Source organism: Dermacentor albipictus, chromosome 1, assembly GCF_038994185.2.
Source record: "Dermacentor albipictus isolate Rhodes 1998 colony chromosome 1, USDA_Dalb.pri_finalv2, whole genome shotgun sequence".
Lineage (NCBI taxonomy): Eukaryota > Metazoa > Arthropoda > Arachnida > Ixodida > Ixodidae > Dermacentor > Dermacentor albipictus.
The window spans coordinates 137,869,230-137,897,160 of NC_091821.1; the positions used below are offsets into that span (position 1 = coordinate 137,869,230).

The 27,931-nt window shown below is 47.4% G+C and overlaps 1 protein-coding gene and 1 long non-coding RNA gene across 3 annotated transcripts in view; one reads left to right on the forward strand and one right to left on the reverse strand.

The window, feature by feature from the left end:
* LOC135911808 (uncharacterized) overlaps positions 1-3,488 on the reverse strand; it is a 27,825-nt gene extending 24,337 nt beyond the window's left edge. For both annotated transcript variants that reach the window (XR_010567458.1, XR_010567459.1), the window contains exon 1: positions 3,213-3,488. This is a non-coding gene — a long non-coding RNA (uncharacterized lncRNA). The remainder of the gene's footprint in view (positions 1-3,212) is intronic.
* A 3,226-nt stretch (positions 3,489-6,714) lies between these two features.
* LOC135911811 (shematrin-like protein 1) lies at positions 6,715-27,424 on the forward strand. The gene is made up of 4 exons (XM_065444149.2): positions 6,715-6,739; positions 23,901-24,220; positions 26,160-26,621; positions 27,317-27,424. Coding segments are annotated over exons 1-3 (741 nt in total). The 5' UTR covers positions 6,715-6,738; the 3' UTR covers positions 26,580-26,621; positions 27,317-27,424.
* The last annotated feature ends 507 nt before the right edge of the window (positions 27,425-27,931 follow it).

The window sequence follows — 27,931 nt, forward strand, 5'->3', positions numbered from 1 at the left end:
GCGAGACGCCGGGAGCGTCGGAGCGCATTGGCCGCGTCCGCCAGTATACGTCGAACCGTCGGCCGACCTACACGCTCTTGATCTCGCTAACGTGATGTACCGTGTGGGCGCGTTCCCGCTTCGTCGAACTATATTTAGGCCTTTAAGAACTTTTAATACGGATGAAATACACGAATCATATCGAGAAAAATAAAAACCGAGTACTTGCTTTCTGAGGCTGGCATGGTCGTTCGCGACGAACTGCGCCAAAAGCAGGTCGAGCCTTTCGCGCAAACAGCACACACTGAACACTTTCTCAAAAACAATGTTCCTATTTTTGCTGTGCATTCCCACCGTGCAGGATCCCGGAATCACTTCCGGGAATCACTTCCCGGATTCACTTCACGCAGCAAAGCCAAATCGTAGGCCATTGAAAAGTACAGCCTTCCGCTGGTCGCCTTTGACGCTGCCATTTTGGGAAACTCTTTTGTCTCGCGCGCTCCCGAACAAACGAGAACCACGAGAGCACCACGCAAGGCTCCCTACGTACGCACGCAAGAATCGGATGCGTGCGTATGCAGCGGCCGCGTACACATCACGTACCGTTCGTGTTGAGTTCTGTACTTACATGCGCACTTTGCAGAACGTAGCGATCTTACGTACGCAACGCCGTTGCGTATGCTACGTACGCAGTACTAAAACTATGTAATAACGAAGTTACAGACTGCATTCTCTGGTAAGCATTAAAGATAAACCGTGCGGCCATTCTAGTTTATTTATCAAGCCCACTTGGTGCGGATCCCAGACTATACTTGCGTACTCCAGTGTGGGCCGTACAATTGTTTTGTACGCCTTGAGCTTTACCTCGGTGTAGCATCTTTCAACTTTCGCCTTAACAGACCGAGTTTGCGTTGAGCAGAACCATAAATGTGTTCAATGGTCATGTAAGCTGATTTACCGAAATTAATTTTAATGTCCCACGTAACACACCAGTCATAAATTCTTTGCAAGCATTCGTTCAACAACACTTGATCCTGGGCATTCTTAACTCGACAGTAAATAAGGCAATCAGCCGCAAATAGACGCAGTTCAATGTTAAGATGCAAGTCATTAGCAATGTCATTTACATATAATAGAAACAAAATTGGTCCTGAAACCGAACCTTGTGGCACACCAGATAAAACAGGTAGGCTATTCCACTAGATAAAACGGCTATTCCACAGTTCTAGTAAAAAATGCGCGCTTATAGATACAGGACACAAACGCGCACAATTCGCACACGCGTGCGCCTCTATATGCCGTCTCATTTGAATAGAGATTACATTCGTGTCCGAACGAACACCACCACCACTTTAGATTCAGCCCTCAAATTCGACCAGCTCAAAGGTCATTCAGAGATAATGTACTAGAGCGCCGTTCATGCGGCGCAGTTTTGCTTAACAAGGCATAACTCAGGGTATACAGAAGATTTTGTCAGGGATAAAATATACCTGTGTCGGAAACGGAGACGACCTTGTATGCGCAGTCTCAGATTGCTGCGTGGGAATTCCGTGAGAAGGTTACAGAGTCGTCCGGGCGGTGCGGCCATGGCTGTAACCTAAATGCATTTTTTTATTCCTTGCTTTTAGAGCATGTGGTTATAAATAGAAATACGTAGAGCTCGCCGAGTAGGCGACCGTGGTCACATTTAATCAGCAGAAAACTGCGGAACGGCGCGAGCGCAGGCTGCCCGTCGGAGCCAATGGTTGTGTCGTGGTTTGTAAGCTTGACGATCTCTCCTTTGCTGCCATCGTCGTTTGTCTCGATACGCGTTGTGGCGGTTTGCAGCGCCGCTACAAATATGTAGACCAGCATGCGAAAATACCCGATGAAGTGAGTGAGATATCATAGGTACAGACAGATAGTTCGAAAGCAGGGTAGCCTGAAGAGAAAGAAGCATTCGTCAAATTTTTGCACGCTGTGTTATAGGTGTCCAAGATTTATCTTCTGGGTTCGTGCGACTGTGTGCGTAAGAGCTGTCTCTCTGTCACAGCGGTCTCAGTGGATGTGGTCTCGCGCCACCAAGCATGTACATAATACTTGCTTTAGGCACACTGTAGACAAATGCTTTTACAACAGGAAGATCGGCTCTGTGGCTTGCTTGGATGCAAACACGGACTGTACCATGATAAACATTGTGTGAAGTCCAAGCTTCTAATAACAGGTTTTGAATACACCATCTTCCTTGGACAAGTAAAAAACTTAGTGCAGTAACCGAGCTGAAGGGGAAAATGAATTTGTGCCTTAAGTTCCAGTAATATATTGCTCAGGCCAGTGTGTCTTCAATAGTGACACAGGAAACAAGAATATATCTTGCCGCCCCATATCTAACATGCTGATTTCCATTTAAAGACTTAGCCAATCAACGCGAGAGCATCTGTGACATGATGTATGCAATCTACAAAAACAGCATAAGTTATTGCGCTTCTCTCGCGTTTTCTGCATGGCAATAGAAATACAACGCCGAGGAGGGTAATTGATTTTTCCCCTCGGTAAGCGTATGAAGCAAGAATGCTGCTAATCTTCTCAAATATACTTAGGTGTACACTGGTTAACTTGAGGGCGCTGGCTACTCCTGCTCCCTTGTGAGCTAAATTTTAAAAAAAAAAACGAGTGCCTCGGCAAATGTTACAAGCAAGAAAATCGCAGTAGCACCCTTACATAAAGCGATAGCAAAGTATTAGAATATTAGGCAAGGTAAGGCTCATAATTTCGTGGGCAGTATCAACTGCAGTAAATATTCGTTTACTAACTTAACACGCATGATGTCACACACGGAAAGGCGCTCAAGCACAGGGTTCACTCGACGGGAACGTGCACTCGCGCCTTCAACGCTGGCGTGCTGAGGTGTGCCGGCAGCGAGGAGTGCGCGTGCTTGTCAGAAAGCGAACGTTCCGTGCTGCCGCTCCCTTTACGATTTCACCGTTTCGCACCTCGTAAACCCAGCAGGTCAGGTGACCAACGTAAGGCGCGCGGGTAAACTGCTAGCATCAAGACACCAGCCTTCTCTGCTCGCACCCGCATCAGATCACGTGACCAACTCTCGGCGCGCGGGCTACTCAGACGGGCCGCGCATGCGCCGTCGCACCCGGTAGAGCGCGGCGGCGACGGGATGGTGCGAATACCCCTCGTGTGCTCGCAAGCTGATACCGCTGTAAGTAAAAAGTTCGGCAGAGACACTTAAGATTGCTTACGTGTGGGAATGCGAAAGCATCGTAGTCGCTCTGGGGAAAAGTTTTCGCTTAGGTATTCATCCGTATGTCTTCGTGCGCGTTGTAAACTTGCACGGCATTCCTTTTTGTGTTCCCTTGCTTCGTCTTCTGCGGCGTGCTTCCGCGGGCGACCACGTTTCACAGATGCCGCTGTGGTAGACGCTTCGGAGCGCATCCCAGTATACACGGCACCGATAAAATCCGAAGAGCAAGCGCTGGAGGCAGCGACGTGACGTGTGCAATGATGAACGCACTATAGGCACACCTCATTTTATACGCTCTTGATCTGGCATCGAGAGTGCATCGCAGTAGACACAGCTACGATGAAATACGAAGAGCAAGTTACACGTGGGAGGCAATGACGGAGGCAGTGACGGGGCGCGTGCAATGACGCACGCACTAGGCACAGCTTTAATCAGCCACAACCGTAGAGCCACCGTGGCGTCGGGGAAGCGTGCTCGTCTCGCCCCGCGGAAACGCGGGTTCGATTCTTATGCAGACCGAAATGTAGTAAACTTTCTTTTCAATTCCATTGATTGACTTTGTTTACAGAAGCCTGCCTGGCAGATTTTACGTCAAACCGAGCATTTTTTCACTCGTCGCGCCATCGGCCATTTTTGGCACCATTTTTCGGTCACGCCGCCGACAACGCCGGATTTTCGCTTGATGGGGCACATAATACTTTCGCATTAATGAAGAAGGTTAGCCAGACCATTTCCAGGGTTCACATATAAGATGCAAACGAGGTCCGTAATGAGTTCTGCACCACAAGCACATCCGTCGCGTGTACGAAAACACGTCACCCGCCGAGGTTTCTATGGCGTTCTGCTGCTGAGCCCGACGTCGCCGGTTCGAATCCCGGCCATGGTGGCTTGATTCTGATGTGAGCGGACCGCAGACACGCTCGTTTACTGTGCTTTAGGGGCACGTTAAGGAACCCAAGGCGGTCACAATTAATTGACTCACTTACACAATAAATGTCACGAAAATTTCCTTAGTAGAACAGCTCTTGGGGCCCCTCAGTTGGCGCATCTTTGGTAGTAGAATCCGCTGCGAATTTTAACGCTGCACAATCGCATGCAACGGGGCGCCACACGTGCATGTGGCTCGTCCTGTAGGCATTTGTCTGCGTCGTGTTATCTATCGCAGCAAATTCTATTACCAACCGCACGACTTACGAATGCTGATGAGAAAGAAAAGCTTTGCAAATCCAGATAAATATTTTTTTGGTTTCTTTCAGTCTCACCACTGGGCAATGTTGTGCGCACGACGGCAGATTCATGTAGCGCATAACAGCTCGTACAAGAGGTCGTGAAAGTCAGCAGCTGTCAGAGTGATCAGAGACTTCTGTACCAACAAAAACTTGTGTTTTGTCTCCGCGAAAAACAACGATGCTTGTGAGAATGTGGCTCTTTCCTTATCGCCTTCTTTCCGCAGCAAAAGAGTCGGAACGACTACAGAATCTAGCGTCACTTTCGTCCACGTGCTTCGAGCACACTTGCCAAGAGAACATCAAGAAATTCGAATCTCATTTACGGCCGAGGACAATTACCAGCAAGTGTTGGGAAACAGTAATGACTAATGTTCGCGTATCCTTGAATATCGAGCTCCTGACCTTGGCGCGTATGCCTATTGGCTTGAAGTTGCTTTTGCACGCCAAAATGATGCAATTACTTGATTTGCTTAAATGCAGTAGCGACCCTTGGACGCCGAAGTTGACGAGAGTGCGCCCTACTCAGGAATGTCTTGCTTACGAGCCTTTGCCGTTTCTTTTATTTCTTTAGACCACGCCGCAGGCCACGGCATTTAGTGTGATCCCCCCTTCATGCAAGAAGTCGGTCTTAAGAAAGCGAAAAAAGTCTCGTAAGGGTACTCTGGCTTATCAGGACGGGTGGTAAGCTTTGCATGCGGAGCTGATTTATCCACCACAAACAGCTCGATTTGTTATTCTTGCCACGTATTTGTTCATTAGAAAAAAATCCGCCTTCCATATACGCTCTGTCGCGGTCGATACAAGAAACGCGGATGTGTTCGAACTATAGCCCAGCTTTTTTCCCACCCTTTGTTCTACAGACTCGGTTTTGCACACACCTGCGGGTGGCAATGCAGTCTAAATGAAGACTTTCGCTTTTTTAAGGAATACTCCCGAGCAGATACAGAACACTAAAGAATTAAAAGAAATGAGCGTCTCAAAGTTCGCAGATTACTACTGATGATAAAGTTGAAGAAAATTTCTCGTTCAAGCATTCGCCAGTCAAAGCATTCTAGGTTGTGGCAATCATATCTGAGGGCAAAATGTTTTATTACTAAATCGGAGAACCATTCGAATATAGGCGACATCGATCGATTTAAGTATCCACATGAAAAATAAGAGCCCCTAAATTCAAGCTAACGCGTCAAGTTACTGAATACAAGGTTTAGAAGAGAGCACGAAAGTATCGATGCCTGAACCCCACCCATCATTCCCACAATCTTGAGGAAAAACAAGAATATGCACACCAAGGGATTCTTTCAGTCGCATCAGTACGCCAGCGCCGTCAGGGGTGAGGGACATCCGGCACTGCGAACATTTCCTCCAGTTTTCATTTATTCACCTGTTTAAATTGCCACTCTTCTTGTTACATAGACGTAGTTAATTGGCACGCCAATAACACTTCTTAACCTCGATTACTAAACACAGGGCACCGCTACTTTTTCGCGACGCTCTAAGTTTGCAGTAACACTGTAAAGAACAGCGAGACGCTTTCTGTCGCTGTGCCACCAACCGGCTCAGTCCGAGTTCGCCAAAAAATTTTGCTGGACGCTCAAGGTTCGTTTTTAAGAGTGGAACGTGATAGCATTCAAAGATCCCTGACTGCTTCTCATGCTTCCCGGCAATTGCAGCTTATGTAATCGTAATGTTTACCAGGAAACGCTGGCGGCGAACGATATGCACAAAGGCGAGCGGGCGAGCTTTCTGGTAGAAACGCGGCCTCTTCCGTGGGCCGCGGATACGCGGAGGCGAGTGCCATCTGGATGGTGTTGTTGCAAGGAACCGAGCGCAGCGCGCCGCATACGAACGGTAGAAACGCTGGAAAAGAACGGACGGAAAAAACTTTAATGAGCAAAGAACCTGCGAGTTTGCCAGCCCGGGCTCAGGTCACCCGGGAAAAAGGGTTTATTTTTGAGTTTGCGCTTTACAGGATAATTTTCTGGTATATTGAAATTACAATCCGACGCTATCATGTCTGTAGGTTGTGTTAAGTTTGTAGGTTACAATTTTCCTGGCGCATCTTACTTTGATGAATGCAATTAGTTCAGTAACGCCTCTGCGCCACGCGGAGGGCCTTGGTAGTTGTGGTTCGGAATGACTTTTCGCTAAACAACGTCCGACGCAAGGCGCCGACACCAGATTTTATGCGACACGGGGCCCTTAACGCTGTCGCGCGTTAAAACCAGGCGTACTGGACACCGCTGTGAGTGACGGCATGTGGCAAAGCGGAGAGCAGTTACAGCGTCGCAGCAGCAGAGTAAGTGCACGGCGACTTGAGCAGGCACCTCCGGCGATGCATTGTTCCGGCAACTCGTGTTGTGAATTACGGACGTGAACCATTCTACTTTCTGACAACGCACCCTATGCAGGCATGTAGACATTTGCTTAAAACGAGGTGAACGGGATCTCGCAGAGCAATAAATTAAACCTTTTGTTCTGTTGTCTAATGTGCAGCCTTTACCAAGCTTATAGTGACTGTTATAATGAGGCCGTGAGCGCAATCTGACCTAGTAATAAATGGAGCCTTTGTTCTTTTGTCTGACGTCGCACGCTGCACCAAACATACATAGACTATTACAAAGTGCTGCGAACGTGATCTGATCGATCCATAAATGAAACATGTGTTTTGTTGCCAGACGTCGCACCCTGTGACAGACATATGTAGATCACTGTACAAGATTCAGTTATGCGTGATCTCGCCGAGCAATAAATGAAGCCTTTTGTGCTGTGGTCTGGCATAACACTCTGAGACAAGCATATGCACTGTAGACTACTACAAAAAGCGACGTACGTTATCTGATCGACCAACTAAAAACCTTTAGAGGTGGTTCACTTATTAAGTGGGCGCTATTCAACCGCAAGGTGAAAATATTTTCTTTATTTAATAATATGTCGCAGTGACCCTTAGCATGGCATTGAAACAAGGGTGCTTAGCAAGACTTACGTATACAATCACGCAAAAAAATAAACGTTAAATGTGCAAGTAAATAACTGCAAATATAACCCCTAGAAGGCCTACTGAAAACAACACTGCCAGTAGTGCAGCATTGCGTACTATCATTCGGGCATCTTGAATGCCGCTAGCTATGACTTGCAAGGCCGCATAGTTTAGACGAAACCTTCTTGGTACGAATACATTTCGCATCGCCGATGCAGACAAGAAAGCTACGAAATGCTTGTATCTACGAACGGCAAGAGGCACGTGCATTAACGACTAACGCACGATGCGAAGGCGCGTTCTGGCTCTTGGCAGGCTCCAGTTTTTTTTTTTCTTTTCTTCCTAGCCACTTTACTTTTCTTGCCGAAGATTTATTTTCGAATGACAGAGATAACATTACGAAATATAGAGAGTAAAGGAGAGCGCGAACAAGGAAATAACGCGAAGACCTACGCGGCTTCGTGAGTTTTTCACGCTCGTTATACCGGACAACGGAGAGCGAACGTGATACTCCTTCGTCGGCGTGAAAGCGGCGGGCTACCGAGAGACCAAAACGACCCGCGACGCGCCGGCGGGTGTGAGGGCGACAACAAAAGGGAAACGCGCTCGTGCGCGCGCGGACGCCGCGTAGTCGCCGTGAACGGCACCGCTCTCTCTACTGTGCCACGTTCCGCACAGAGGCGCGGCGACGACCGAGCAGCGGCCGCGCGCGTGCTGCTAGAGGTAGCCGCGGGTGCTGATATGCGGAAGGCGGTTGTGATCGCACGCTCCACGAGTCGGAATGCCTGGCCTCGTTCGGTCGGCGCGCGACGCACGCGAGGACCATTGCGTAATCCACTACTCCCCCCCCCAACGGTGGGGTGGGTCGGCTGCCCGCGGGGGGCTCGCACGCGGCAGCGTGCTCGTCGTCACGCTGGCGGCGGGCCGTCTCGCCTCGGGCCAGCCAAATTGGTAACCGACTGCGCTGGCAACTGGCCGCCTACCCCTCATCGTTGACGGGCTCCAGCTGCGTAAGAAGGCCGCCACGCCCATCTTGCACCGGCGCTCCGGCAGTCGGTGCGCTCGACGACTGACCTGCCAACGCTCACCCACGCGACGGTTCCATCTTGGCGGGCCCAACTTGTCAATGCGGGATAACAGCTGCGAACCGCATCGCATCCATCGTCCGGGTCCTTTTGCCAGCGCTGTACAGTTGTTGCCGCCTCCCTTTGACGTAACGCTCGCGCCAATCTCACTACATCAGACGATACCGGCAGCCCTAACGGCAATGCAGAAAAAAGGAAAAAAAAAAAGAAGCCCTGTTACGAATGGATTATTGCGCGTTGGCGAGTTCCGCGTCCTGATTGCTGTGAGTCATGGCAAGTTCACAGTAATAAAGAAGAAAAGGCAAGCAACACTTCGGTGTATCCACACCCATAAAAGACACACCGAAATGTACCGTGAACTCCATGGTATGAAGGGTGCATGCGGGTGGAAAGAATGAGCGGATGACGTAGGAAGCTGCAAGAAGACTGCGTCGCGCGAATGTGTGTCGCTTCATATGCACACGAGACATGACTATAGGGATCAGAAATTTCGCCTAAACAAAATACATAATTCAAAAGTACACCGAACAGTTACGGATGCCACCACGAACGGCACGAACAGCGATCGATAAACGGTAAAGTATGTGGAATGCTTTCAAATTAAGTATTGTGCGTAAGACGCAACAATAAATATTGTATATAGCCTAAGGACGATCTCAGGATTGTTGTACTCGCTAAACGCTAGTGTTCAGGAAGAGAAAAGGTTAATTCGCAATGAAAGAGATAAAGCGATAATGTTCATAGAGAGACTTCGGCTTCAGAGCCGAGCATTCTTCCAGCAGCTTGATATTCAGCTGAAGGTCAGGTCCAGAGCAATCTGCCCTGAGGCAGAATACTCAGCCCGCAAGCATATGCCTTGAAAGAAGGGAAAAGAGGAGAGATGAAATATAAGTAGGCATGTACGGTATAGACACGATGAGGACAGAGATGGGAGCATGAGACGAGACATGCTTAATTATAGCTTTCAGTCTGCTTTGTGCCTCTAAGTACCCTTGGCTCGCAAGATACAATTAGAGCCCCGCTGAATGCCCAATAAGAGTTCCGCAGACAAAGGAAAGGTCGACTGTCAAGAGTCGGCTGTCCGTCTACTGCATCGTACAACCCATGATAACTTGTAATACAGCTAAGGTGCAAGAGCTTTCCCTCCACTCCTTTCTGTCTCGTCCGTTATCGTCGGCTGTATAGCTGCAGTAAGCCACAACTAGCTCAGAGGAAACCGCTTTTGGCATGTCTTTCACTCGCGTGCTTTACTGTGCGCTAGCGTATAATATACAGGCTCTCCCAACTATCACGCACCAAGATTAAGAAATATGCAAATGGCACGTGGCGGTGCAGAACCAAAGTATAGTCGTTTGCCGTCACTTGGAGTTACTCAGATTACTTTTTTTGCATTCCGCCTAATTACATATTTAGTGTTAATTAATCAACCTCTCAAATATTATGATCATACGGCAAGTGTCAATGAGGAAATGGTAGAGCAACATGAAAAACTCCCGATACAGCTTTCTGTTGCTCAATAAGTGTTATATAACAGTGTTTTTCCGAGCATGAAAAAAGCCCGTGAATACATGCGAAGTGCCTCGAGCGACCGGTCTCGCGGCAATAATATTTGAGAAGTTGATTAATTAATTAATACTAATCATGTAATTAGGCGGAACGCAGAAAGTAATCTATCTCCAAGCGACGACATACAAAACTACCTTGGTTCTGCCCAGCTACGTGGCATTTGTATATTTTTATATCTTGGTTCGATTGTTGTGTTCATATAGGAGGTTGTGGCCAAGTACTGCACCAGGGTGGCCAATCCTGCTCTTCTGGAGATGCAAAGCAGAAGAGTGGGTTTAAATATTAATCTGCAGAAAACTAAAGTAATGTTGAACAGTCTCGGAAGAGAACAGCAATTTACAATAGGCAGCGAGGCACTGGAAGTAGTAAGGGAATACATCTACTTAGGGCAGGTAGTGACGGCAGATCCGGATCATGAGCCAGAAATAATCAGAAGAATAAAAATGGGCTGGGGTGCGTTTGGCAGGCATTCTCAGATCATGAACAGCAGGTTGCCATTATCCCTCAAGAGGAAAGTGTATAATAGCTGCGTCTTACCAGTACTCACCTACGGGGCAGAAACCTGGAGGCTTACGAAAAGGGTTCTACTCAAATTGAGGACGACGCAACGAGCTATGGAAAGAAGAATGATAGGTGTAACGTTAAGGGATAAGAAAATAGCAGATTGGGTGAGGGAACAAACGCGAGTTAATGACATCTTAGTTGAAATCAAGAAAAAGAAATGGGCATGGGCAGGACATGTAATGAGGAGGGAAGATAACCGATGGTCATTAAGGGTTACGGACTGGATTCCAAGGGAAGGGAAGCGTAGCAGGGGACGGCAGAAAGTTAGGTGGGCGGATGAGATTAAGAAATTTGCAGGGACGGCATGGCCACAATTAGTACATGACCGGGGTTGTTGGAGAAGTATGGGAGAGGCCTTTGCCCTGCAGTGGGCGTAACCAGGCTGATGATGATGATGATGATGATATCTTGGTTCATGATCGTTGGGAACACCCTGCATAACTCACACTTTTTCAGGCAGTTTGTGAAAGAGCTGACATACGTACTCGTCGTCGTGGCCGCATGAACATGTTGGACAGGACACACGCTTAAATCGAAATAAAAAGTGTTTTGTGCAAGTAGTTCCGAGTTTGGGATTTTGCTTTCTTATTGAACAACGCATACCGTCGCGTGAATGCTCTGCTCGAGTTTCAACCTAACCCAGAAAACTCGCATGGCTTCGGTGGATGCCAGCCCCTAGTCAAAATTTGCATTACCGTGTAGACTGTTGAAATGATCACGTGCAGTACTTAGCCGTGCCGTTCTACACAACAACGCCACAGGCCACGTTCGAAAGATACGCGGTAGCAAAAAAAGACATAGAAAATGAAAAGCCCTCTCTGCTCCCACAAATCGTACCAGTACAGTAAACACAGGTCGCTTATTTGCGTACAACTGACCAGAGGACTGCGCTAACGAGCGCACAGCAGCACTAAAAAGGTTACGAGCAAAAGCATTACGTTTGTCAGTAGACCAGAATATATGCATAAATGCACGCACGCCATAGTTCGCCGGGTCCTTAGAAGTCCGCTCGCAGCTGCAGAAGTACATACCCGCATAGCGATCCAGGCCTTGTGGAACACGAACGAATGATGGCGGCGACCCAGTTACGCTCGTCTTGTCGCCTTGGGGGTTGCCTGGAGCAAGAGTTTGCGGTCGTTGTCACTACCGCTGCTATACCGATGCGGCATAAACATCCGTGGTTTCGTCATCATGTTATTATTTAAATTAACTTCTGGCGTTTTACGTGCCAAAACCACGATCTGTATATGAGGCACGGCGTAGTGTGGCACTCCGAATTAACAGGGACCAACCGGGCTTCTCTGACGTGCACTTAAATCTAAATAAAGGAGCACTTTCGCATTTCGCAACCATCGAAATGTGGCCGGCGCGGTTGGGATTCTAACCCGCGACCCCGCGCTCATAAGCGCAACGCCTTAGCCGCTGGGCTACCGCAGCGGGTTTTCCTTTCTGCTGCATGCCTCCCATTTGTTGTAAACACCCCTGCCCAAATTGGTCCCAATGAGACCACTTAATATTGTTTCCGCAGTCACGCGATCCCACGCAACCTCTTGTAGAATTTCTGATATATTGCCACCACTGCACGCCAGAACACCGCGGAATGACCAACTAAACGCAATAGTCTTTCAAGGTTGACTGGAACATTATTTTACAAGTGAAGATTAAGTCTGCCACATTTATTAAAAATACTTCATAATTCCCAGTACTGCGTTCGCTCAAGTCTGTGGCACTGTTTGTTCGGGTTCGAAGCGTTTTTTTTTTTTATTGCGATAGCAACTATATGAACACTCTCGGCACACTTCTGCGGTCGGCGTCACCACCGCCCCTTAAGTTTCGCATAAAGTCCAACGGCCATAACATCATCGCCGCGCGCCGTATCCTGCATGTGCGAATGAAAGCGCGCGAGGTGAGCCGGCGATCGCGGCTCAATCTCGCGCGTGCGAGGGCGGGAAGCAAGCGCGCCGTCTTCCGTCGAGCGCGAGGCTCCGGGGGTAGCGCAGGGAAGGAGGGGGGGGGGGGGGGGGGAGCGCGTTCTACTTCGGGCGGCCCAGGTGGCCGCGCGCGCCCGCCCGGGCCGCCGTATCTTGTAAGTCATCTGCGACGGGGGCAGAGTCCGCCGCGCGCTGTTTCCGCGGCTAAGTTCGCGTTGACGCGAGACGCAGCACGAAGGTCTATTTGCTCGCTGCTGCTGCCGCGCTTCCTCTCTCCAGCGTTTCGACAGCGAGCTTCCCCGGTCATCGAGTGAGATGTGTTCATGCTTGCTTGTGCGCGGGTGACATCATGTTTGTTAATTTAGTTAGAATGCTTATGTTTTCAAGTTTATGCGGACGAAAAAACTGTCATGCTTGTATAGCTGTCCACTAATTTGCTACGGCATTCGATGCGTCGCCTTTCTGGTTGAACTGCAAGTTTTTTTAATTGAGATAAAAACAAACAGATAAGTTGTCGTTGTATGTCGGGCTACCTCTTTTCACTTGGTTAACAACATACAATAAAACATATAAATAAGCCAGATTCTTTCTTTAGGCAATGCTTCAATAAAACAGAACATGTAATAACACTGAGCGAAGGTCTTCCTGGAAGTTTTTCTTTGAAACGAAGTCCGCCAATGTCTGGGGTACACAAGTTCCAGATAGACGCATGAGACACAATTGCCTACGATATGGTGGAGTCCACATTCGTCACAAAAGAAGCATTGAAGTGCTTTCATCGCTTTGCAAAGCGGTAGTTTTGTTGGCCATGGACCTTACACTTTGGCCAGTGAAAAGGTTCGATGGGAATCAACTAAACGGAGTTCTTGTTCGAGACGTTGTCTATGTCTAATGTGTCTGGGACAGTCGAGCTGGTATACGTCCTCTTCATCGTGGCCACCTGAACATGTTGGAGGGGACACAAGCTTAATTGTGCCTGAAGCAGTTCCGAGGCAAAGTGTGTCGATGCGTCTTGGAAACTGAGGGTTCTCAAGATGGGAGTCAATTGCATATATAACACCGATTTCTTTGTTTTCGCTGTGAACCAATTCGACGCACACAGTTTATTTATTTATTTATTTATTTATTTATTTATTTATTTATTTATACTGCAGCCCAATATATGGCTATAGCAGGAGCGGGAACATTATACATTACTATACATTACACATTCAAGTTCTCTCATGAGGCTTGTAATATTCGCAGTATGTCAGATAAGGACATCGGAATAAGGCGGGTTTCCGAATTTTCATGAGCAACACTTGCCCGCGTATCCGCCATTTCATTTCCTTTGATTCCGAAGTGACTTGAAACCCATTGGAATACCTCCTCATATTATTTTAACCCTGCAGTTTGAGTATGTTCTTTCAAGCGAGCGTAGGGCTCACGTGCGTTTTTTTTATCTCAGAGTGATATTTTCAACGCACGTAAAAGCAGCCAAATAATCAGTTATGACGATCCATTTTCTTCGCGTCTTCGACAGGTTTGATTACAAGCTTTGATACAAGCTTTGATTACTTTGAAGACGAAGTATGACCCAACCGACATGCATATTCTTCGCGTAACTATGGAATGTCAAATGCCGATGTGGAACTTTCCGTGGTATCGCCAGAGCCAGCAGTTTACACATGAATGAAGTCTTCATATCTTTCAAACAGATGATGTGAAGCCAACTACATCGTTGCGACGGCTCGTACTTCATTTTTACTGCGAAGGCCTTGTATTGATGTTTCAGTTGTCGGCAGTTCCAGACGCCAGGAAGCATCGTTCAAATCAGGATGTCAGAAAGTCGACCTAGGAAGTGTCCCAACGTACTGTTGGGAGACACCTTCTAACTGTGTTCTAGGACGATTCTCATTATGGAAACGAGTGGCTGTGGAGAGAGCTGGGTGACTAGTCGAAAAAGCTGGCGACGTGGCTCCACGTTTTGGATCAGCAAAGGGGGGTGGGGGGGAGAGAAGTTCTCATACTTGATGTTGCTTTGTAATTCCCATGCATATATGCAGACTGCGCGCTTTTAGCAGTTAAACTCAGTGAAGTGAAATCTGAGATATGTTGCGAAGAAATAGTGAGGGCGCAGTGGTCGTTGGATGGTAACAAAAATATTCCATCCAACTTCGCACCCGAAATGCGGCGAAGAACATTTATGGTTGCGTTGGTTTGGCTTCCAAGAGCAGATACGTGTTGGGTGCATCTAAGCTGCCAGTCTACTGTCATACCATGGAAGCGATGCTTGCGTGCGACTTCAATGCCTCCCTCTGGTCGTCTACGAAAGGATTTAAGTTCTTCGCTTACTTTCTTGTGAGCAGCAGAACCACTGACTGGGCGTGAGAAATCAATATGCCTCACTTTTTTACGTTGTCTCTAAAAGCATTTAACTCATGCTGAAGAAGATGCTTATGAGATGTTTTTATGCATTGGTGTCAGTAACTATGAAGTATCGCAGACTCCGCTTCTCGCATATGGCAGTTGATCGGTCATCTCCACGGCCTTTGATTTTAGCTGGGCTGCACAAAAAAACCACGCGCTCCATCATCATCATATCATCAGCCTCTTTTATGTCCACTGCCGGACGAAGGCCTCTCCCTGCGATCTCCAATTACCCCTGTCATGCGCCAACCGATTCCAACTAGCACCCGCGAATTTCCTAATTTCATCACACCACCTAGTCTTCTGCCTTCCTCTATTGCACTTCAATTCTCTTGGTACCAATTCTGTAGCAGTAATGGTCCAGCGGTTATCTAACCTGCGCATTACATGACCTCCCCAGTGCCATTTTCTTCTCTTAATGTCAATTAGAATATCGGCTATACCAGTTTACTAACTGATCCAAACCTCTCTCTTTCTGTCTCTCAAGGTTATGCCTAGCATTCTTCGTTCCATCGCTCTTTGTGCGGTCCGTAACTTGTTCACCAGGTTCTTTGTCACTCGCCAAGTTTCTGCTCCATATGTCAGCACCGGTAGAATGCATTGACTGTACAACTTTCTTTTTAATGATATTGGTAAGCTTCCTGTCAGGAACTGACAATGTCTGCCGTGTGCGATCCAAACCATTTTTATTATTCTGTAAATTTCCTTCTCATGATCAGGGTCCCCTGTGAGTAATTGACTTAGGCAAACGTACACCTTCAAAGGCTCTAGAGGCTGACTGCTGATCCTGAACTCTTGTTCCTTTGCCCGGTTATTCATAATTATCTTTGTTTTCCGCATATTAATCTTCAACCTCACTTTTATACTATCTCTCTTAAGGTCCTCAATCATTTGTTGTAATTCGTCTGTAGTGTTGCTGAATAGAGCAATGTCATCGGCAAAACGAAGGTTGCTGAGGTATTTGCCGTCGATCCCTACTCCTAAGCCTTCCCAGTTTAATAGCTTGAATATTTCTTCCAAGCTCGCAGTGAATAGCATGGGAGAGATTGTGTTTTCTTGTCTGACCCCTTTCTTTATAGGTATCTTCCTACTTTTCTTGTGGAGAATTAAGGTAGCTGTCGAATTTCTCTAGATATTTACCAGCATATTTACGTAAGCGGTCTGTATTCCTTGATTACGTAATGCCGCTAAGACTGCTGGTATCTCTACTGAATCAAATGCCTTTTCGTAATACATGAAAGCCATGTATAGAGGCTGATTGTACTCTGCGGATTTCTCGATTACCTGATTGATGACATGGATGTGATCCATGGTAGAGTATCCCTTCCTGAAACCTGCCTGTTTCCTTGGTTGACTAAAGTCCAGTGTTGCCCTTATTCTATCGGCGATTATCTTGGTGAATATCTTATATAATACTGGGAGTAAGCTAATACGCTTATCATTTTTCAATTCTTTACCGTCTCCGTTTTTGTGGATTAGGATAACGTTTGCATTCTTCCAGTTTTCCGGGACCTTGCCGCCGATATACATTTCGTATAAAGAGCCGCCAGTTTTCCAAGCAGTCTGTCTCCTCTATCTTTGATTAAATCGACTGTTATTCCATCTTCTCCTGCCGCTGTTCCCCGTTCCATCGCTTGCAAGGCCCTTCTGAGCTCATCGCTAGTTATAGGAGGTGTTTCTGTATCCTGTTCATTACTCTTTCGAATGAAGTTACCCTGAGCCCTCTAGATACTGTACAGGTCGGTGTAGAATTCTTCCACTGCTTTTGCTATACCTTCGAAATTGCTGATGATTTTACCCTGCTTATCTTTCAGTGCATACATCTTGGTTTGTCCTATGCCAACATTCTTTGTCATTGATTTCAGGCTGCGCCCATTTCTTACGGCTTCTTCAGTCTTTCTCACGATATAATTTCGAATATCACTTATTTTCGCCTTGTTGATCAATTTTGACAGCTCCGCGAATTCTATCTCCTGAGTTAGAGACTTTCATTCTTTGTCGTTTCCTTATTAGGTCCTTTGTTACTTGGGAGAGCTTGCCTACTGGTTGCCTTGGGGCCTTGCCTCTCACTTCAGTTGCTGCCTCTGAAGCCAGCTTAGTTACGGTTTCATTCATTACCTCTATGTCATCTTCATCTCTCTGTTGTAAGGCTGCATATTTGTTTGCAAGTACCAACCTTTATTTGTCTGCTTTTGCGCTTACTGCATCTAGGTTGACCTGTTTCTTCTTAACCAATTTTACTCTTTCTCTCTTCAAATTGAGGTGAATCCTAGCCCTCACTAACCTATGATCACTGCACTTTACCCTGTCTATCACTTCTACATCTTGCACTATGCTGGGATCGGCAGAAAGTACGAAATCAATTTCATTTCTTGTTTCACCATTAGGGCTTTTCTTGGTCCACTTTACGTTGCTCAGCTTCTTGAAAAAGGTGTTCATTATTCTTAGCTTATTCATTTCTGGGAACTCTACCAGCATCTCTCCTCTAGCGTTCCTAGAATCGACACCGTAGTTGCCAATTGCTTGTTCACCAGCCTGCTTTTTACCCACTTTTGCATTGAAGTCGCTGATTACTACAGCTTACTGAGTTTGCACTTTTTTCATCGCTAATTCAACATCTTGATAAAACTTTTCTACTTCCTCATCATCGTGAATGGATGTAGGAGCGTAGGCTTGTACTACCTTTAGTCTATACCTCTTATTAAGTTTTATTGCGACCACTGCTACCCTTTCATTAAAGCTGTAGAATTCGTCAATGTTGCCCGGTATGTGCTTATGGATTAGGAATCCCGCCCCGTATTGCTTCTTACCTGGGAGACCTCTATAGCAGAGGACATGGCCGTTATTTAGCAATGTATAAGCCTCACCAGTTCTTCTAATCTAACTAAGGCCGATGATGTCCCAAACAATGCCTGATAGCTCCTCAAAGAGTCCTGCTAAGCTAGCCTCACTCGACAGAGTTCGGCTGTTGAAGGTCTTTGAACGACTGCAAATAGTACATTTACCGACAACAGGGGATGGCATAGATGTGAAGTCAACAGTCCAAAGATATTCCAACCACTTTCAACTGAAGCAATCAGTACTGGTTTTCAAGGTCGATAGCAGTAGCAGGCGAGATAGAACGTAATCAACAGAAAGGACCTGGTATATAGCTAGTAGTTCGGAATGGTGTATCTTCAGAACATGTTTTTCACGAACAAAGTAATTTCGCAAGGTAAGTGCCTGAAAGTGGCATCAAAAAGACGAATAAATTTAGCTGCATTAGTAAATTACAGGTCTACAACACATACAAAGAAAATGTGCTGTTATCGAGAGAGGAGGCTTGATTGGCCAGAAAAGATGCTGAAACGAAGGGCGAGCGGCGACGCCGCCTTCAAGCTGCCGCGCGCAGGCTCTCCATGACGTCCTAGATTTTGATGGCGTCTGCTCGGGCCTAGTTATCTTTTTATCGGTAAAGATGAACTACACTGTGTTCTACATTGTACCCAAGGCAAAAACTTAGATAGTTTCGAGACCATTTACGGCCCTACAACGGCTCATATATGGGATGCTTCGAAATTCGTGACGTCACATTGACGTACAAGAGTGTCGGGTCGAAATTTAAAACAAATAATGGTACTTTGGCCTTCATTTTTCTCTCTTAGTAATTAACCTCTCACTGCGAGATCAGAGGAAATAATGTTTCGAAATATCAGTTTCTCAGCCTAAACTAATATAGTGCTAACGCCCCGCATGCAAGCCATGACGTGGCATCGGTGTTGCGCTGCCGAGCTCAAGGTCGTGGGTTCTGGCATAGTTGGGTCGCAGGTTCGCTCCCGGCCGTGGCGGCCGCAGTACAACATTTCTATGGGGGCGAAATGCAAAAAAAAAAGAGAAAAAGAAAGAAAGCTCGTTTAATTGATTTAGCTGCCCGTTTTGGAACCCCAGGTGGCCAAAATAACTCTGGAGACCTCCACTACGCCGTGACTCATAATCAGATTGTAGTTTTGGCACGTAAAACCCCAGAATTTGATCACTTTCGTGTTTTGTTTCAGTGTCCATTTAAACGTGGCGATGCGCTTTGAACAGGATAAACAACGGTCAGTGAGAGCGCTGAAAAAATTTGCGGTGAATGACGCGGGGGATTGGATCTCTAAAAGTTGAGAAAATATTCTTTAGTGTTGTGATCATGTAGAGAATCTCTCCACAACAATTATAGATGTTACTAGAACAGATTTATTGCCTAGAGAGGTACTAATGAAAAAAAAAATGCATCCCAATTTTCTCTATCCCCCGCCCTCCTCCCCTTTTTAACAAACAGCTGTCGCCCGCATAATTCTTGACCATGCGAAAAATCGCAATTATACCGTATTTTAAGGCGACCATATTTAAATGCGCGCCAATAGAGCGAGGCACCTTGGCGTAGGGTTTGTTTACAAAGCATCTGTGTTCAACACGACAATCGGAGGTGGTGGTGGTCACAAACCACTCAAGCACGCCCCGGTCAGCCTGTACAAGTGTTCGCAAGCCGCCCACGGACCGTGTCTCGCCGAAAGGTTTACGCGCGCCTTATAAACGAATATTTGCTCTTTCATTCTGCGTTTCTTCGCATTCCACAAGAGAAATTGAGCCTGGTCCCCTGATGTCGCTTCTGTCAGAACGCACAGAACCTGTCGTCCATCCCTTCCCTAATATCCCGTTGTCTAAAACATTAGGCAAGGCTGTCACAATGCAGCTTCGACTACTGCACCGACCCACGCATCAGTGAGACCACGTGCTCTCCCCCCCCCCCCCTCTGCTTCCTTTACGTGACGTGCAGAAATGCCTTGTAAACAAACCCTGCGCCAAGAAATTTGGCTCACACTGCTTGAACTTGTCACATTAAAGTTTGTTATGGTTCATGAGTTGTTGTATGTTCGAGGAATTCAGGCTTCATACAATGATTCGGGAGGCGCGGGCTATCTACGAGAAAAAAAAATGTCAGCGAAAAATTGTGTCAGTTCTACCTTAAAAGTAGGTGCGTAAGTCCTCCTACACCAAGCCACGATCACAAATCCATTTAGAACAAGTGTCTGGCATCGCTGAACCCAACAAGCCGGAAACTGCGCCGAAAAATAAATTAATAAAAGAAGAAAAAAAACCTTCCACCTACAAACACTATGCAGATCCAACTCGGATGTTCGAAACTTGTGAAGAGAAGCGACAAATCAAATGCTATAAATCTTCCCCTTTCATTCCTGCGTCGTTGGCGTAAAACAATGCAGGCAAGCGCGCATGTGCACGCTCGCATAGCGGCGCTACGCAATGTGACGCGCGCGGCGATCATCTCGAAGAGCTAGTTCGCGTTGGTACGAGAAGTATACGTGCAATTGTGGCCTCATGGTTGGAAAGAGAGGGAGACAAAAGGGAAGCAAAGGCAGCGAGGTTAGCCAGTGTAAGTATCGGCTGCCTCCCCTGTGCTGCGGAAAGGGGTAAAGCGAATAACAGGTGAGAGGAGGAACAATAAAAAATAAAGTCAGAAAAACTCGCACAATAAAGTGATGCTACGCGCCACAATTTTCAAAGTCGGTCGCACATTTCACGAGCCCTAAAGAACTTGCGTAGAGCCCTTAGCATCGGGATGCAGTGCTGGGGGACAAGGTAGCTTAATTCAATCCCACCGTCGAGCACGTAATTCAGTGTTTCTCTTTGGGTGTGAGCTCTTCGGCAAGAGAGCAGTATAGCTACGGTCAGGAGTGTTCGCAAAGAAAGCTTCGCTTTAAAAGAAACGAAGCTAAATGACAGCGAAACAAACAAACCGCTTCTGCATCGGCAAATCCAGCACAGACACACGTACAGCCGCGTGCAATATGTCTTGAAACACCCTTGTTCGTGGCCGAAGGGGCTCCAGGGCTGCGCGGTGGCTCTGACATGCGAAATAACGGTTTAGTAAATACCACTAATTGAAGCTGTGTTTAGGTCTGGAACTTATCCTGTGTCTGCGCAGCCGTACAGTCTTGGAGCCCCTTCGACCACGAACACGTTGCAGGTCATATTGCACGTGACTGCACATGCTATCTGAAACATTTCTGGCGTACCGAAAAAGCCTTGCGAAAGGATGCTTTGCGAAGAGCCGCGATTAATAATTCAAGCTACCAGAAAATTAAATGCGGCAATATAATCGCAGACGACTAACTCTGCCATACGTATGATTTCACGCAACCCGACTCTGCTACTCGGAGAAACACTTGAACGTAAGCTGTTGCTCTTACGTCGTTACTCTAACGGCGCACCTGCAATTCCAACACGCATGCAAGCCGACGTATTCAAATGTCAAGGTCGTTTAGTAACATAAAAGCAGGAAATAAACATTGCGACAGTGAACAGTAAGGTTTCGTTTTCTTTATTAAGCAGAAACGCCAGCCGCAGGGAAATAAGATTGCTTTCCAGCTCAAACCCGTGTACTTCAAGGTGACGCATATAAGCGAGAAGCCTGGAAACATAACAAAGTGGAAAAATAAACAGAGTAAAATGGGTGAACAATGCAAGCCGGACTCAAGGAGCGTAGCCGGTAATTATAACCGCAGCCATTACGCACGATAAGCCTTGGTAAGCACGCCCGGAAGCGGAAAAGGTGCGCTTAGTTAAAGCGAAAGACAAGCAACCAAAGCAAAAGAACGAGGAAAATGTAACTCGCACGAGCATGTGAACGTAAGCGCTCGGCGGTCGCAGGATTTCTCTCCGAGTAGCCGCTAGGAAAAATGAAAGCAGCTTTGGTTCGTGGCTTCTGTTTTCTAACCTTCACCTAATTGCGTGCGCGATTAAGAAAAATGAAACAAAAATTAAATTATGGGGTTTCACGTGCCAAAACCACAATCTGATTATGAGACACGCCATAGGGGGGGGAGGGGGGGGGACTTTCGACCACCTGAAGATCTTTAACATGGACGTAAATCTACGTAGAGGGGCGTTTTTTTATTTTCTTCTTGCATTTCGCCTCAATAGAAATGCGGCCGCCGCGGTCGGGATTTGATATAAACAAAAGAAAGGCTTCTACGATAAGTGAAAAGCAGACGTAAACAAAAGCATTCCAAACTGGTTTAAATAAGAACACGCTTTTCCTTTTATTGGTAAGCCGAACTGAATACGCGTGACGCAGGCCGCACGTTCGTTGCTTTAGTTTACTTTCGGTAACAACAGATATACCGAAAGAGTCGTTTGTAAAGCATGCATGTGACCTATTATAATAACTATCATTGAAGAACATACGATCTGTCCTATCTTGGTCGGCAGGTCTTTGGCACTCATTCCCATTTAGAGACAACGTGCTCTGTATTCTAGGGTTTTACGTGACAAAACCACGAACGACGCCGTAGTGGGGGACTCCAGATTAATTTTGACAACTTGGGGATCTTTAACGTGGCCCCAGTGCACGGGTCACGAGTGTTTCTGCATTGCGTCCCCATCGAAATGCGAAACAACGTGCACCATCCGATTACTTGTCGACCGACATCACGCCAACCCGCGAGTTTCCTAGCATGCAACGACGCCGGAGGCTGGCGACCGGAGCGCAGAAACTGTATGCGAACTTCGCGTGTGTGGCGTCCATAATCGGCGAGCAACAGCGGCGAGGCCAGCCCCCGCGACGCCAGCCTGGGCGTTGGTCGTACTTCGCAGCGACCGGCTCGCCGCACACACTGCCGCTCATTGACAAACATTGGAAGCCAGTGGCCCGTACGGCAAGGCGCGCGTTCCAAAGTCCGGGCCCAATTTTTTCTGCCCACCCTTCATTGGCCGCTCACGTTTTCCATCTCAAAGAAACGGCAACGACAGCAACAAGAAAAGGCGTCGCGTCGCTTACTGTTCGCGCTGGCCTTGAATAAATTACACTGGCCTGTCCTTTAAGCGGCGATATTCGCTTCGCGCCGGCACACGATGACAGCGGCCCGCAGTCCCTGCAGCCCGCAAGTGTCGCAAAGCGAGCGAGTAAAAAAAGAAAGTACACATCATAACGTAATGAGCCGCAGGAAGGAAACACAAATCCAATCACACTGCGGACACGCTCGTCCAGCTTGGCTTCGTTTTCTTGCGCCCGCTTCGCTGTCGAGGGCAATTACACCGCGTGCCTGCATACACGCACGCACGCGCCCGCCAGCAGCGCTTTCCCGGCGGTCCTCGCATTCGGATCTCGCGAGAAAGAGGGCCGGTCGAAAAACCACGTATTGTAATATACTGGCGAGCGGCAATTTCACACGATTAACCGAACACACGAAAACAGAGGGGGGGGGGGGGGAGGAAAAAAAAAGAAAAGGTGCCAGGAAACAAGGAGTGGCCGTCGGCGTGCGAGAACGTTGCCACGGCGAGGTTGCGTTGTGAAAGACCGGGGCCGCCTAATTGCGACCCCCTTCCACTTTTACGATCTCCGGTCTATGGACAGGTGAAGAAACAAGGCGGACATTAAAATAATACGTAAAGAAAGGAACGCGAAACATGTCACTCAGGGGGGGGGTCTCGAAGTGAAACGCGATTCATGACAAGATGCAGGCCAACGGCGCACGCTTACGCTAACGGGGTGAGCGTTGGCTGAGGCGGCCGCACAGGGGGCGAGCAAAAAAAAAGAGAGGCGCAGCTAAATCGCCCAAGGGACAAGCAAATTAAACACAAATGAGCAACCAGAAAATGAGCCTAGAAACACACGGCATAGAATACGGCACCCGCACTGTGCGTATGGAGAAAACGGGTAGGGAAAAAGAAAGAGAAAGGGGAGAGGGGAGAAAAGAAGAAAAAAAATACGATGTAACCTTGAGCGCGAGTCCCATATCGGAAAACCTAGAAAGGTACATAATCGAGCCACTCTCCTACAGGTGCCTCGAGACAAACTCCGGCCAAATATCCGCGAGAATGTTGGCGGCCATTTATTCTGTGCATGCTTTTTCTTTTCTTTTTTTTCCCCCTTTACACTCGCAGTGGACAGCGTGGGCTGCAGGCGCGGTAGAACGCAAGACTGTGGAATATTTGCTGCTTCTTATCGCTTACATCTGACTTCCGGTGGTGGGGTGTTCAGTCGTCGGAGGGCAAATGAAGAGAGGGAGCAAAGGCGTGGACACCCCTTCTCCTCAGGAGGCTGGACCTTTTCTTGCTTTTTTTCAACACTTTGTTCGCGCTGGGTCAGGCCGCACGACTTTGCCCTCGGTGTCACAGGGGTATATAAGTTGAGCCCACCAAGACGGCAAGCATCAGAGTTTCGCCAGAACCTCCTGAGGAATACCAGCACCATGAACACCCTCGTGAGTTGCATTCATTTCTCCTGAGGTGTTGGTGGAAGCAACACCGCAGTGCATCTGCTGCGTTTCTAACCTTTCCTCCAACGGCGTGCTCGCATCGCACCATGAGCCGGTCATCAAGGCGGACACAGGCGCGACGCTGCTTTTAAGCAGCTCCCTTGCCTTGATGGCTGGCATCTGGACTTTGCCGCGCTTCTCTCGTTACTTCTAATCACCTCACATATGACATTTAAACCATGATGCTCACTTCTTTGACAATTACGCTCATTGTATTCACTTCTGCATGTACCACCGGTGCTTCTGTGCTTACCATGCGGCGTGTATTTTTACCTACTGGGACGTTTCTTGTGAATTTCCTGCTCTATAACAGAAACCATCTGCTTGTTCTGAGCTTCACAAGTTGCTGGCAGTGTGCGGAGTCACCAAATATTGCCTCAGTAGTTGGTGGCTCTGCCGTGTTGTTAACGAAAGAATTCACACCTCGGCCGTCTATCCTCACCACAAACCCAGTAAGGGCTGAACAAGTAGGCCCTATAACGAGAAACATGCAGCTCTCGTTAATTATTTAAAATTAATTATGGGGTTTTACATGCCAAAACCACTTTCTGATTATGAAGCGCGCCGTAGTGGGGGGCTTCGGAAATTTCGGTCACCTAGGGCTCTTTAACGTGCACCTAAACCTAAGTGCACGGGTGTTCTCGCATTTCGCCCCCATGGAAATGCGGCCGCCGTGGCCGGAATTCCATCCCGCGACCTCGTGCTTAGCAGCCCGACACCATAGCCACTAAGCAACCACGGAGGGTACAGCTCTTCTTGCATCTTTCCTTCTTTTGTATATGTTGCATGAACAAAACAGAAAGCATCATTACCAGCTCAGCAAGCACTACAAAACCGGCGTTTTTTTCTTGCAGACAGAAGCGAGCGCTAATGTTCGCGGTGCCGCTCAACAAAACGCGTGTACGGCATTCAGAAGAACCGCGATTCAAAAGACGAACCATTCATCTTGTAACTAAGTGATCGCACATTGACCCTCACAATCAAAAAGAAGAAGAAAGCCAAAAACTTGTTGACTCCAATCGTATATGAAGCGAGTAAGCGCTTGAAAGCCCCGCCTCCTGTGTTTAAGCGTCCACACATGCGACATTTGCATCGAGAGGAATGTGACCGAAAGAAAAGCGCGGAGGCTGGCGGACTTCTCGTGGCTGTCGCGAACGCGGCAGTTTTACGTTTTGATTACGCTGTCTACTACACAGCTTTAATAGGCTGGATGTGAAATATTGGCAATGCACTGTCACACTCAAGATTCGGCATTTCTTAATGATAAGGTTTTAACATTAAAACAGCCACTTAGGACAAAGTAAACAAATAACTACGAGAATAGGAATAGAGGAGCCGTGCACAAAGTTAATCACTGTTCAACAGCGACAGCGTGACTCTGCGAATCGATTCCGTGCCCGAAGACGTCTGCTGAGGTCAACTTTGGTAGGATATCTACTCAACAAGGCGATTTGATAGAAAAACACAGATTATGGTCAACAGCCAAAGGCACGTCGTTCGTATAAATACGGGCCTCTTCTTTAGTGACGTTCGTCGATTCGAGACCTCTCGTGATCGTATGAAACCGATGTCATGAAGTCTGTTCTAGGAATAAATAGGCCTTGCGTTTAAGGTGGATCCCGACGGCTAAAAGTGAGGTACACGTGCGCCTTCTTGCGAATATAAAGTGGTAATAAAATACGGCGTTTTGCGTTTACTATATAAACTCGCAAATTTCTTTCTATTGATTTACACTACCCCAATTAGCATCAATGGGGAGAATAGGCATGCCAAAAAATTGATGCTCATAAATGATTTGTCGCGCACAACCATCCATTCGTTTGAAACACAGATCACCCAGAAATTAGGTATGCACTCATGACAGATTTCACTTTGGCGCGCGCAGATCGTCTTCGCCGCTCTCATCGCCGCCGCCAGCGCTGGCTTTGCCGGCTACGGCTATGGCGGCTATGGCGGATACGGCCACGGCTACGGCCACGGCCACCACGCTGTCGCCGTTCCCGTCAAGACCGTCTCCTACGTGAAGAAGCCCGTCGTCAGCGTCGGCTACGTCACCAAGCCCGTCGTGACCTACGTCAAGCAGCCCGTTGCCACCGTCTCCCACACCGTCCAGCCCGTCGTGTCTGTCAGCCACGCCATCGTCTCCACCGGCGGATACGGTGGTGGCTACGGCGGATACGGTGGTGGCTACGGCGGTCTTGCCGTCGCCGGCTATGGCGGCTATGGTGGCTATGGCGGCTATGGCGGTCTCGGCTACGGTCACGGTGTTGTCCTCAAGGGAGGTTACGGATACGGATACCACTAAATTCTGGCGTAAACTATGATAGCTGCCTTGCTTGTACCTCCGGTGAGTGTCGTTTCTTGGACCATTTGCATTGTTGAGTTCATTTCATCATTCACACGCTCCAAAAAGCCTTGAATCACAAAGTTACACGTAGAGAATGGAAAATTAGGCATGGAGAGAGAATGGAGTAAAAAAGGCAAAGATTGGAGACAGCCTAGAATAAAATATACAATTTGCTGTCCTAGAGTAAAAGAGAAAGAAGGAATATGGAAAGATAAGAAAAAGAGAAGTAGAAATCACGCACACACTCACAAAGCAAGCTAGAGAAACGAAGGTTATCCCACAGGCCAGTTGACAGGGAAGTACACAGCCAGAACAAAGTGAAGCAATATACTCATCAAATAAGAAGTCAGTAGATCGGCACTAGCTCAATTTAAGAAAGTACTTCCTTGAGTACTCAAGACTACTGTATTCTTGCGTAGCGTAGGAGAATGACATTTTGGTAAATGTAATGTGTGGGCGAAAATTGTGGACAACTACTGAATACCGTACGCGGGCAAGAAGTTACAGCTCTCTGTTGCAACAGCAAGCTTCTAATGTAATTACTAAGCCGCAAAGCTGCCTGTCAATAGCTTTACAAGCATGAACAGTAGAGTGGAAGCCGCAGGTTTAACTATATCGCTTCCTGATCAATACGCTCGGATTGAACCTGTGAGATTGTGTGGGTTGAACAAAAGTGTATCTTTTTGTTGTTTCAGGTGCGAACACATCGGTGGCTGAATCGACGAAAAAGTCCACGCTTGTAGCATCCCGCTACTCGTGTATTTATTGTGTACAAATAAAAGCTGCCATGATTGACGCATGCATCTCCCGTTGTATGTTTCCTTGACAGTTGTCCTTTTTGCCTCGAAGCATTTGAAAGCAAGCTGTTATGTTTTGGGATGGTTTGTCTTTATTTCAGTGAACCAGCGCCCATTCCGAGGAACAGTTTCGAACAATGAAAGAAATGTCTACGGATGGCTATATTGCAAGATCAGAGGTGCTAAACGCAAAGGTGTTCGAAACTTTTCTCTTCCAATTCTGCAGTCATCCCTCCGCAATTGGTCAAGAACTTTTTGGGCCACCCCCACTTCGCCTGTCTGTCATGCGACGTCAAGAAAACTGCGATAGCTCCCAATGTGACATGGCGTGTACACACTGATTATGTATCATTCGACCGAACAAAAGAAAAATAATTATTTCTGATTCGACGCCTTTTCGCCATTAAGCATCTGCTATTCGTCAATAGGTTTCAGGCTGCACGCTCTTCTCCTGCCTGTCACTCGACGCCACAAAACCGCGAAAACTCATTGCGTCAAAGTGACGTGTACGCG

Bases quoted from the DNA above. Each gene is read 5' to 3' on its own strand.
- LOC135911811 (XM_065444149.2), top strand. The intron at 24,221-26,159 runs GTGAGTTGCATT...TGGCGCGCGCAG, and splicing joins CCAGCACCATGAACACCCTC to ATCGTCTTCGCCGCTCTCAT.